This window comes from Echiichthys vipera (genome assembly GCF_963691815.1).
Source record: "Echiichthys vipera genome assembly, chromosome: 22".
Lineage (NCBI taxonomy): Eukaryota > Metazoa > Chordata > Actinopteri > Perciformes > Trachinidae > Echiichthys > Echiichthys vipera.
In genome coordinates this window covers 5470914-5482983 of record NC_139847.1, presented here as the reverse complement: position 1 = coordinate 5482983, position 12070 = coordinate 5470914, and the positions used below count along the sequence as shown (strand labels likewise).

Genomic DNA, 12070 nt, shown 5'->3' with positions numbered 1-12070 from the left:
TTTCTTCCCGTGTTTTTTTTCAAGCAAAGTTTTTTTTTACGATTCCTGTTTTTTTTATATTATTAATGTAATTAAAAAAAGATAAAACTTGGGATCTTTTTTGTCTTTATGTACAAGCAAAAAAAACAAAAAAAAAAACAGGAAATAACAATGAACACAAAAGAATCCCTGCACGATAACACTGTAAAAAACAAGGAAGAGACAAAAGCGTTAGCGTGGAGTCAAACACCTGCAGTTTACAGCTCCTTACTTTAGATACAAGCTCACACACACACTCTTACACACACACACACACACACACACACACACACACACACACACACACACACACACACACACACACACACACACACACACACACACACACACACACACACACACACACACACACACACACACACACACACACACACACACACACACACACACACACACACACACACACACACACACACACACACACACACACACACACACACACACACACACACACACACACACAGGATGTCAGCAGGTTTAGTTACGTGAGCGGTGGAGTGTCAGGGCACGAGCGCAGCCGACGCTCTGGTGAGAAGGAATGGAAAACACCATGAAGTTGCATTCACGCGCGCTTTTCTCTCCGTGACCGTGACATTTTGACAGCATGCGGTGCCGTGGTCTTCTCCGCGACAGTCCAGTCTAAACAAAACCGTTTCACTCTTCTACAAAGTCCGACCAAGTCCGACCTCCGTCTTCCAAACGCCTGCCGTCGTCTTACTTTAACGTTACTATTCACATGCAGTCCGACGTGGGGCCTGTTTATGGCACGACAGCACAGAAGACCTCCGGTAGCTTCCCCGTCGTTGGTTTGATTCTGCTTTTTTTTGGGGGATCTGGGTGGACGTCACAAATCTGTAGCGTCGACACTCACGTCTTGATAAAAGTTAACGGTGATGGCGGAGCGCTCTGCTGGTGTTGGCAGATTTAGAGATGCGTCACGTGGTAAATGGTTTCTGTCATTTCCACGACAGCAGAGGAACCGGAGCCCGTTCTTAGAGAGGCCAAAAGGAAGAAATCATGATTTAAGGAGTCATACTTTTTACATTTTGACTCTTTTTTTAATTTAAATTAAGAAAAAAAAGAGTCAAACTGTATTAAGTTTGCAAAGCTTTACCTTTTATCTGTTAAACTTGACTTTAAAAAAGAAAAGTGACCTCAAATTGACCTTTTTATCTCATAAAACAGACTCCAATGTGACTTTTTAATCATGATTTGACTTTGTATTAAAAAGAAATGCTTTTAAAATGTGACCTTTTCTCTACAGAGCTCATTTTATTTCAAATTTGACTTTTTATCTTTTAAAAAATGCCGTTTTCAGCTTTGAAATGTTGCTTTTTATCCAAACAATGTGACTTTTAATCTCTTGATTTGACTTTGTATTAAAAAGAAATGCTTTTGAAACGTGACTTTTTTCCTCTACGGAACTTATTTTACGCTTTTTATCTCAAACAAAGTGACTTTTTTAATCACAGCATTTCTTTAAATCGTGATTTCCTGCCTCCGCACCGAAGCAAAGAGTCTGAGAAAACATGGTAAGTTCAGATCAACGCACAAGAACGGGAAAATAATTCAGTCTCCACTTCGAACCTCACTTCAGATTAAACCTACTCTGAGGTTTGTGTTTATACTGCTGTGGACAGGAGAAAGTAAAGAGGCCGCTATACGCAATTAAATGATTTTCCCCTTAAAGAAAGTTACAGTTATAGTTCTGTGACGTGAATTAGGAGACGGCACAAACGCACCTGAGTTCTGATTTAAACCAGAGGCTCCTCACTTCCTTTGACGCAGTGTTACTTTTCCAGTTTTTACGTCTTATTGTGAAAAACTTTAGAGTCTCCGAGGAGAAAAAAAAAACCCCAACAAAAAACACTCAGCCCAGACATTCAGCCTGCTCGCGTCTGCGTCCGAAATACATTCTGTACAAAAAGCAACCCTGAGTCTCTTCAGTGGGAACAACTGACTGCTCCGTTTTCTAGGACGCTTCGCAGCCTCTCGCGCTCGACACTTTCACATTTCCTTGCATTCGCTGGTCCTTAAACGCGTCTGACAAACAAAGCACTGGACCTCTTCTCTAACAGACCAAACCTCCCTCACAGACACACACACACACACACACACACGCACACACAGACACGCACGATCTGTTTTTTGCTCGTCCATGGAATAGTGTTGGCGTTTCTGTAGACGTAAGTGGAATGGAAACCGTTGTCATGACAGAAAAGTGTAAAGATGAAAAAAGAAAAGGGCTTAAAGGGGAGGGGGGGGGGGGGGTGTTGGGAGTGTTGGGAGTGTTGGGCGTGGCGGCTGACGCTGGAGCCGATGACAGTCTCTTCTTTTTGGGCCCACGCCGCCCAGAGCTCACAGGCCCCCCGACCCTCCGTCTCCCTTCTTCGCTCACTTCTGCGCGACTGGCTGCGTCTCTTTAACGCTGGCTTCCTCTGTGGTTCGTCCGATCAGGAGTAGATGGTGATGACCTCGCTTCCCCCGCCTCTGACCAACAGGACGCGCTCCAGTCCTTCTGTCAGGACCTCGAGGAACTCCATGTCTGGTCGGCAGGTTAAGGAGCAGGTTTGACTGTGATGTTGCAATGACATGTCTGTCTGTGAGCTGCAGCGACAAACCTCTACGGGATACGCAGGTTTAACTGCTGGGTTGCAAAAAGAAGTCAGAGTCTATAGCAGTCAATGAGAAAATGAGAAGTGAGATTCTATACAGGTCAATGAGAAAATGAGATGTGAGATTCGATAGAAGTCAATGAGAAGTGAGATTCTATAGAAGTCAATGAGAAAATGAGAAGTGAGATTCTATACAGGTCAATGAGAAAATGAGACGTGAGATTCTATAGAAGTCAATGAGAAAATGAGAAGTGAGATTCTATACAGGTCAATGAGAAAATGAGAAGTGAGATTCAATAGAAGTCAATGAGAAGTGAGATTCTATAGAAGTCAATGAGAAAATGAGAAGTGAGATTCTATAGAAGTCAATGAGAAAATGAGAAGTGAGATTCTATACAGGTCAATGAGAAAATGAGATGTGAGATTCGATAGAAGTCAATGAGAAGTGAGATTCTATAGAAGTCAATGAGAAAATGAGAAGTGAGATTCTATACAGGTCAATGAGAAAATGAGACGTGAGATTCTATAGAAGTCAATGAGAAAATGAGAAGTGAGATTCTATACAGGTCAATGAGAAAATGAGAAGTGAGATTCAATAGAAGTCAATGAGAAGTGAGATTCTATAGAAGTCAATGAGAAAATGAGAAGTGAGATTCTATACAGGTCAATGAGAAAATGAGACGTGAGATTCTATAGAGGTCAATGAGAAAATGAGAAATGAGATTCTAAACAGGTCAATGAGAGTCTAAAGAAGCCAATGAGAAAATTAGAAGTGAGATTCTATAGAAGTCAATAAGAAAATGAGAAGTGAGATTCTATAGATGTCAATGAGAAGTTGAGATTCTAAAGCAGTCAATGAGAAGTGAGATTATATAGAAGTCAATAAGAAAATAAGAAGTGAGATTCTATAGAAGTCAATGAGAAGTGAGATTATATAGAGGTCAATGAGAAAATGAGAAGTGAGATTCTATAAAGTCATGTCTGTCTGTGAGCTGCAGCGACAAACCTCTACGGCAGCGGTGTCAAACTCCAATTCACAGTGGGGCCAAATTTAAAAACTGGGACAAAATTCTCAGACAATTGTCATGTTTCTGAAGCTATTCGACGATGCAACGACACTTCAGATGAAGCAAACAAGCAGCTTAAAAATCTCATTTGGTTTTTAAACTGAACAAGTGCGACGCTCCGTGTTTAAGGATACAGTTCTCGTCTCCATCCGTGTTCCTGGGAGGTCCCGGCATGTTGAGCAGCACCAGCCGGGCATCATGGGATTTGTTGACTATGACCTCGTTGAGCTTGACGGCGGTGTGCATCCGCCTGACGTTGGAGTGGTCGCTGAGGAGAAAAAAAAGTGCATTTAACGACTTGTTTTTTAATGATTCTGAGAGAAAGTGTGAATATCTGATATGTGACGCTCACGGCCGGATGCTGAGCATGTCTCTGAAGCCCTCCGGCGTGGAGCAGCCAGAGTGCGCGGCTCTGTACTGCGAGGTCTTCTCTTTGGTCCAGGTCATCTGGACTCGGCGATGATGCTCGGCGCTGCCGCCGCCTCCGCCTCCGCTGGTGCTCGTCGGCCTGTCTCGCTCCCCACCGTCTGTGTCGTCGTCGTCGTCCGACCCGATGCTCGTCAGCCGCAGCATGGAGTTGCGGTCTTTCACCAGCTGGGCCTGGTTTGGCACAAAGACGCACATCTTTTTTTAAAATCTCATCTCTTATTCGCCGCCGCCGCCTCCTTCTACACGTCTGCTCTGGCTTCTCCAAACTCCTCACTCCTGTCTCTGCGTCTGTCTCGCTTTCTCTTTGTACCTGTCTGTCTCTGTCTGCCTTGGAGGTGTTTGAGGTGTTGACTCCAGTGCTCCTGTACCTGGGGGAAAGATACACCTACGGACAACACAAGGTCACCTAACTCGCTAATACGAAGCACAGGCGGCGTCTACTCTAGCAGAAGCACTGGAACTACAGGGACACATCTGAACAGAAGAAGACCTGAGTCAAACAGCAACGACATTTAGAACTGAGTCATTAAAAGAGTCGAAGAGGAGGTTTCTTTAACGCTCTCTTTCAAGTCAGCCAATTTGTACATTTGACCCGGAATTGAATCCTTCAGATAAAGAAGCGATTTAGGGATTGAAAATATCCGAAAAACGATGATTTGAAAATCTCTAAGGCCACAGTTACGATCATCTTTTAAATGTGGCTTTTGTGATCGGATGAGTCAGATTGGAGCTCAGCTGTGCCCACGCGTCTACACCCGACGAGTCAACGCAACCGGCTTGATCGGCTTTAATTACCGCGTCCAAAATGACACTCGGTGCAAGAGAAAGCCTTCTTCTTATAGATGGGGACTGAGGAGGTCCAATTTCCTGTGTCGGTCTGAACACTTTGAAGATGAAACGACCCAAAATTTGTAGAGCTTTCTTTTTTTATTTACGTTCTCAATCATTAATGTACCGTATTTTCCGCACTATAAGTTGCATCTAAAAACCTTCAAATGTCTCAAAAGCCGACAGCGCGCCTTATAATCCGGTGCTCCTTATATATGGACCAATATTGAGCCACAACAGGTCTCCAACTACGGTGAGCAGCCGCCGACTCTATTTTCCCCCGTAGAAGAAGTAACGCGCGGTGCATGTTGAGATATACGACTGCGTGAAGCGTGCCGTTTCATTTCCATGTGTGTGTTTGTGTAAAGAGCCCAAAATGGCTCCTGTTAAGAGACACGCTTACGACGCAGAGTTTACACTCAAGGCCATTAGTCACGCAGTAGAACACGGGAATAGAGCAGCAGCCAGAGAGTTTAACATGAACCAATCAATGGTGCGGAAGTGGAGGAAGCAACAAGACGACCTGCGCCAAGTAAAGAAGACTAAACAGAGTTCAGAGGGAACAGAGCGAGACGGCTGCAGCTGAAGGACAAACTCCAACAGTGGGTTGTTGAACAGAGAGCAGCAAGTAGAAGTGTCCGTACAATCACTATTGGACTGAAGGCAACAGCGCTAGCACGCCAACTTAACATCAATGAAGTTAGAGGCGGTCCTTAACGTAACCCCAGCCTTGACTGTAGCGTCTGTTCTATGCGCCTTATAATGTGGTGCGCCTTATAGTGCGGAAAATACGGTACTGGTTTTTAAAGGTTGCCCAAAAAGCCTTCAGACTTTTGTTTCTTTTTCTGAAGGATTCAAGAGTATTTACTGATCAACAAAACCTGTTTGCTTTAACATTGACTGTGTTTACATGCACAAAATATTCAGGGTTTTTTTGTCGGCTAACTGGTTTGTGTAGCAAAAGAACCGTAGCAACGCACGGAGGTGACCACAAGAGCTAAAGAGGCAAAAGGTTCAAAGAATGCTTCTAAAATCGGAATAATAGCAGCTTAATGTGGATCATGTGTTATACGTGACCTGTGGTGAATTCTGAATAATGATCGAATATCAGTGTGCATGTAAACACAGTCAATGCAGAACGGTCACTACGTCTAAACTGCTCTACATACAGCTGCTCGACTACTGTGCAACCAAACTTACATCATCAAAACTCCAGCGTACCCGCTGAGGACGCGAGTGGGGGAAAGGAGAGGACATGAACTTTAATAATAAAGCTGAACGCGAGAGGCTGTTGCAGCTGTTAGTTATTAAAAGTTTCATGAGAAAAGAATAGTAGATTTTCTTCTTGGGTTTAACGCACCTGGCTGGATTTAATTGTTAAAGGCTAAAATACTTAGCATTATCAGGTAATTTCTACATGAAATATAATCCTCAGGTCCTGTATTGTGTTCAGGACCTTCCACCTTTTAATGTGTAACTACGGCAAAACTGGACCCCGCTGTCTTTTCGGCACGATTACATCAAATAAGCCATCGGGAGAGTTTTTCTTTGTTGATCACCTTTAAGCAGAGAACTCCCTGACAGTCGCTAACAGTCAGACGTGGCTAACACTGATTAGCTAAGGGCAGAGCGCTAAAACAAAGCTCTACAAGCTCTACTACTAAAACATCCCAAACGTCTTTTTTAACCACTTATACTGCTCAAAATAACACCAAACCTCTGCAGTAGCATGAGAAGAGTCTTTACATTTAAAAAACAAAGCACCAACAACGTAGTTAGTGAACCCAGAGTTTATTTAAAAAGACTGTCTTACAATGCTACAAGCCTTAGCGTGGTCCTCAATATGGAGAGGCAGTCCAAAAAAGTCGATTACCGAGTTCAGTTCTTGATGTGTGAGTGTTCAATCTCACCGTACAGTAATGCTTGGACACTAACGTGAGCCACTGTGAGCTAAAGCTACCTGTAGCCTGTAGCACCCTCTGAGATCTCATGTAACGTTTCGGCGCTGCAGGTAAGGACGTCTGGGACTTTTCCAAACTTTTTACCATCTATTAATAACTTATATTTCACAAAACTACCACGAACCACAACGTTTACGTGTTTTGCTCCTTCCTTTGGGATTGACTTTGCTAATCCACTTGAATGGACTCTACTATGAGAGGAGCTGGTACAGGGGCCAGTAGGTAAGTCTTTAAAACACTCTTAATCAACTCTTAGTTCACTAACTACGTTGTTGGTGCTTTGTTTTGTGTGTAGGGACTCTTCTCATGCTGCTGCAGCGGTTTGCTGTTATTTTCAGCAGTATTAGTGGTTAAAAAAGACGTTTTAATGCGTTCAACTTGCCGCCCGAGCTAATCAGTGTTAGCCGCATTGGGCCGATTTTGACTCTCCGGGATATCTCCGTTAATGGTTCATACACAAAACAAAATGTCTCGATGGCTTATTTGATGAGTATATTTGCCTAAAATGAGCCTGGGATGATTTTACACCAGAATTACACTTTAAATATCTCTCGAAAGCAAATATGTATCTCAAAGCCAGTTACTCACCTTACATCATTTTCTAAAACAGGACTTTTATGCAGTTTTATCCCTCTAAAACATAATTTTTGTTCTTTCATTCAACAGTTAAGATTTCAGTCAAACAGAAAATCACTTTTTCTACACAATGTTACCAAGGATGGTGAGCTATCTAGCTTTAAACTGTCTCAACAATATCCTCTACAATGTGTAACTTTTCACTTTTAATAAAACTCATGAACTTCAGTTTTTCCTCCACAGAGCCGGGTCAGTCTGACGTTCCTGTCTGTTATAGGGAAGGTTTTAATTTCCACCGTACTCTACGGGGGGATTGTTGGGTCTATGTAAATCATAAATAAGTCAATAAGAGTGTGGACTTTACCTAGTTTGTAAAGTGTCCTGAGATAACCTTTGTTATGATTTGGCACTATAAATAAAATTGAATTGAATTGCAGCTGGCCATAACCACTGACCTCACCTGAGACCTTGTAGCTCCACCTGCCTCTGGCCTACCGCTGCTGCTACCAGGATTTCCCTGATAAAATGATGCACGACAATCACAAACAGATCAGACGAGTTTCTTTGCACACAAATATTGCTGAGGAATCAATTTTTTTACAGCTTGTAGAAATGATTTAAAGTGATTTACAACTGGAGGAGACAACGCAGTTAAGTCTCTTTGTACTGTCTTACTTCCAAATCTACACCCAAGAAAACTCATGTTCGTGTGCTCTTGACCTGAACTTACCTCTTTGTCCCGGTCGGATTTAGAGAGTCGCATCTGTCTGAGCATCTGGGACCTCTGCTCCATCATCAGGGTCCTCTCGTAGGTGTAAGCACTGATGTCACTGTCATGCTGAGGGGAAGAGAGGAGAGACAAGAGAGGAGAGGAGAGACGAGAGAAGAGGAGAAGGAGGAGAGAGATGAGAGAAGAGAGGAGAGAGACAAGAAAGGAGACGAGAGGAGAGGAGAGAGACAAGAGAGGAGAAGGAGGAGAAGAGAGAGATAACAGACAAGAGGAGACAAGAGAGGAGACGGAGGAGAGAAGAGGAGACAAGAGGAGACAAGAGAGGCGAAGAGAGACAAGAGAGGAGGAGAAAGAGGAGAGACAAGAGAGGAGAAAAGAGGAGAGAGGAGACAAGAGAGGAGAGACAACAGAGGAGGAGAGAAGATGAGAGACAAGAGAGGAGAGACAAGAGAAGAGAAAAGAGGAGACAAGAGAGGAAAGACAAGAGGAGAGACAAGAGGAGAGGAGACAAGAGGAGAGGAGACAAGAGAAGAGGAGAGAGAGGAAAGACAAGAGGAGAGACAAGAGAAGAGGAGAGAGAGGAAAGACAAGAGGAGAGACAAGAGAAGAGGAGAGAGAGGAAAGACAAGAGGAGAGACAAGAGAAGAGGAGACAAGAGAGGGGAAGAGGAGAGGGATTAAGAGAAAACAAAGACTACTTTAAGGAGGAAGAACCTGTGATACGATGACAGCCTTCAGGCCGTGCAGACATTTATTATTCCTTCTCTGCACATGTAGAGCTAAAAATATGTTTCAATCAGGTTTTGGTTTTCTTGCATGCTACAATAATATTTTTTAAACAATTCAAATTTATGAAAATGTCCTGATAAACAAACCCCAGCATTGGAAAAACCCCAAAAACGTACCATCTCAACTACTTCCACCTCAGCCTCGATGCGCAGGTGATAGAGGAAGGTTGCCAGATCCTTCTTCATCTGGATGGAGTTATCCTCCATCTGGGCCACCGTGAAAATCCGCATCCCACACTTACGCCACACCTGAGGAGGAGGAGGAGGAAGAGAATATCCAGCAATCACCTCAGAGAAGGAAAGACTTTGAAATAAAAACACCACAGAACTCAGCTCCTACTTTGTGTTGGCGCAGCAGGAACGGCAGCAGCATCAGCATCCCCCCGTCGTGGACGATCCACCAGACGTCGATGTAGCCCTCTGTGCAGGGCTCGCTGTTGCTGGGGAACAGAGAGATGTTTTTGGGCACCAGCAGAGCCAAGTGGGCTGCTGTGGTCACCCGCACTGTGTCTGGAAGGACGAAAGGGGGCGCTGTTAGCCTGCTAATCATTTTTATAACTTTGATTTGACAATTCAGGGGCTGTATTCACAAAACATTTGATCTTAGCGCTAACAGTTCTCCTTAGGAGCACTAAAAGTTCTTAGTTCAGAGTCATTTCTTCAAACTTATTCCCAAATTCTCTGAGACCAACTATTACTAAGGCGTGGGAGGGACTCTTAAACTAAGACTAGAGGGCGGAGTTGAGCTCGTTGCTATGGATGACATCATGTTCATAACTTGTGAAACTTGGAAGTGTATGAACTGCAGCACTCTGTGGGGTCTGGAAAGGACATTTATCGTCTGGAGCATTTACTCTTAGTACTTTCAGCACTTAAATGCTTTGTGAATTACACTCATCTTTAAAAGTTAGGAGTCCTAAAATCAGGAGTGAAACCTCATTTTTAAAAGTTACTTCTAAACCAGCAAGTTACATGTTTTGTGAATACGGCCCCTGAGTGATTCTCCGTCCTCTCTGACTCACTGATGAAGGTCTTCCAGGACTGGGGGTCCTCGCTTTGCCTCCAGGCGTGCGGCCAGCCCATCACCACGGTGTTGGGCTTCATTCCTCCCAGGCCGCTGGACTGGATCATGTGGCTGATGCCTTCGCGTGGCTTCTGGGCCACGATGCACTGACAGAAGCCCTTCACACGCTCCTTGTCCATCAGGTGCTTCAGAGTCTGAAAAAAAGGAGAAATCTAGCTCAACTTCCTGTAACCTGAAGGAAGCCGAAGCCACAGACCGACATGCAGAAACGCAGCCAAGATAGAACTTCCCACCTGTTCGGCGGCGAGGGCCTCTCCGTAGCTTTGCAGGAAGTTGCCGGAGACGACGGTGCCGACGATGGTCAGGCCCTTTCCCGCCTTCAGCTGGCTGGCAAACGTCAGCAGGCGAGGAGACTTGACGTGGGCGTCCTCGTCCAGTTTTAGTAGAACCAACACCTGGGGCCTGGAGAGGAGGAGTGTGTGTTAATGGATGTGGATTTGAAGAATCGATAACAGCAGGTTAAAATCTATAAAATCTAAACAGAAAGTCTCCAGTGGGAACCTTTCCTCGTGGCTTCCCTACTCTCAGGGTTCCTTCACATTTCCTTTTCAAAACTCCAGACTTTTTCAGACCTCTCGGAGGATGTTTCAGTCGATATTTAACATCTGAATTCCAATCGTTAGATGCTTATTATGTAAATAAATGGTTTTAAAATCCAACTTTTAACACGTATGTAAAATTTGGACTATGTACACAAGGCATTTTTTAACATTGTAGCTCATATAAGTGAATGGACCCCAAACTGAGACTGATGTTCAAGGCACAGGATTTTATTTAAGCTAAACGCTTAAAGAGTAAAATATAATGACTGTGAACCTGCAACACCACAGACAGGAACAGTAGGGATGAACAATTAACAGGAACAACAAAAGAAAACGGGCTTTGCTTTATTGGCTTTAGATGGAGTAAACAACCTGTAAATAACTAAAATAATAACAAAAAAAATCTTAAATAAACTGTAGACCACAACGTATGGAAAAAGCTCAATAAATAAGAATCGCAGTCGCACTGCGAACACTAACCATGGTAACCTGACCCATCTACTGTTTTGATATGTATATATATTAATACATTTTATTTTAGAAAGTGAGATAATAGGCTGGAAACAACACAAACATTTTTACAAACTCTTTCCCCTTTTTTAACAAACTTAATTAAAATTACTCAAATTAAATACCACACTCCGTTTGCTTCACATCGTCATAAAAGAGCCTATTGTAAATGCTTTGCTGTAAAACCCCTCATCACTGGCAACACAAAGGGAATCACGGTGATGTGGAGCAGTGTTATTTACTGGACGGCAGTGCAGTTCTAATGAAAAGCTTCAGTACTGTACCTCCAGTTCTTGGTGTGCGGTGGTCCCTCCTCCAGCCTCAGGAGGGCGTATCGGGCAGCGCTGAGCGAGAGACCACGGATCCCATCCCCCCACTCTTTCTCCGCTCTGATAAAACACACGTGAACACATGTATGAACTGCATGATATGTGCTGCGTCTATTGTGGCCAAAACGCGGATGATTCACACAGGAAGTAGACACGCCGGTACATCTGTACACACACACGGCTCTGGACCATGCTGCACATGTACCATCATATGTGGGGAATACATCTCCATGGCAACATACCCGTGGTACTCGATGTATTTGTAGATCATGCCGGCGATCACCATGGCAACGATAGCATAGTACCAGGAGGATATGAACATGAGCGCCAGGCAGATAGTCATCCCCAAAAACGACAAGGTCCTGGACACACCAGAGGCAAACATCAGCGTGTGTTTGTATTAGAGTGTGTGTGTTTCAGTGTGTGTGTGTGTGTTAGTACCAGTGGTAATAGGAAAAGCGCGGCCTCCAGTTGGGCGTCCTCAGGAGGGTTTGGAGGCCACAGGCCAGGTTCACAAACAGGTAACACATCAGGAAGAACCTAAAATAAGAACACAAATTGCTGAAGTTCCTG

General features: G+C 43.9%; 1 protein-coding gene across 4 annotated transcripts in view; it reads right to left on the bottom strand.

Moving 5' to 3' along the window:
* Positions 1-2328: 2328 nt before the first annotated feature.
* Positions 2329-12070, bottom strand: part of slc12a6 (solute carrier family 12 member 6) — a 34124-nt gene continuing 24382 nt past the window's right edge. For 2 of the 4 annotated variants that reach the window (XM_083936993.1, XM_083936994.1), the window contains exons 16-27: positions 11939-12037; positions 11740-11859; positions 11453-11557; positions 10350-10518; positions 10055-10250; positions 9373-9542; positions 9150-9281; positions 8246-8353; positions 7976-8032; positions 4074-4321; positions 3856-3989; positions 2329-2584 (exon numbers count right to left, since the gene is read on the bottom strand). In XM_083936993.1, the coding sequence (XP_083793119.1) occupies positions 2493-2584; positions 3856-3989; positions 4074-4321; positions 7976-8032; positions 8246-8353; positions 9150-9281; positions 9373-9542; positions 10055-10250; positions 10350-10518; positions 11453-11557; positions 11740-11859; positions 11939-12037 (1630 nt within the window). In that variant the 3' untranslated portion in view covers positions 2329-2492. Of the gene's footprint in view, positions 2585-3855; positions 3990-4073; positions 4322-7970; positions 8033-8245; positions 8354-9149; positions 9282-9372; positions 9543-10054; positions 10251-10349; positions 10519-11452; positions 11558-11739; positions 11860-11938; positions 12038-12070 lie in introns of those variants that run through there. The other 2 variants (XM_083936995.1, XM_083936996.1) reach the window with 2 other exon arrangements.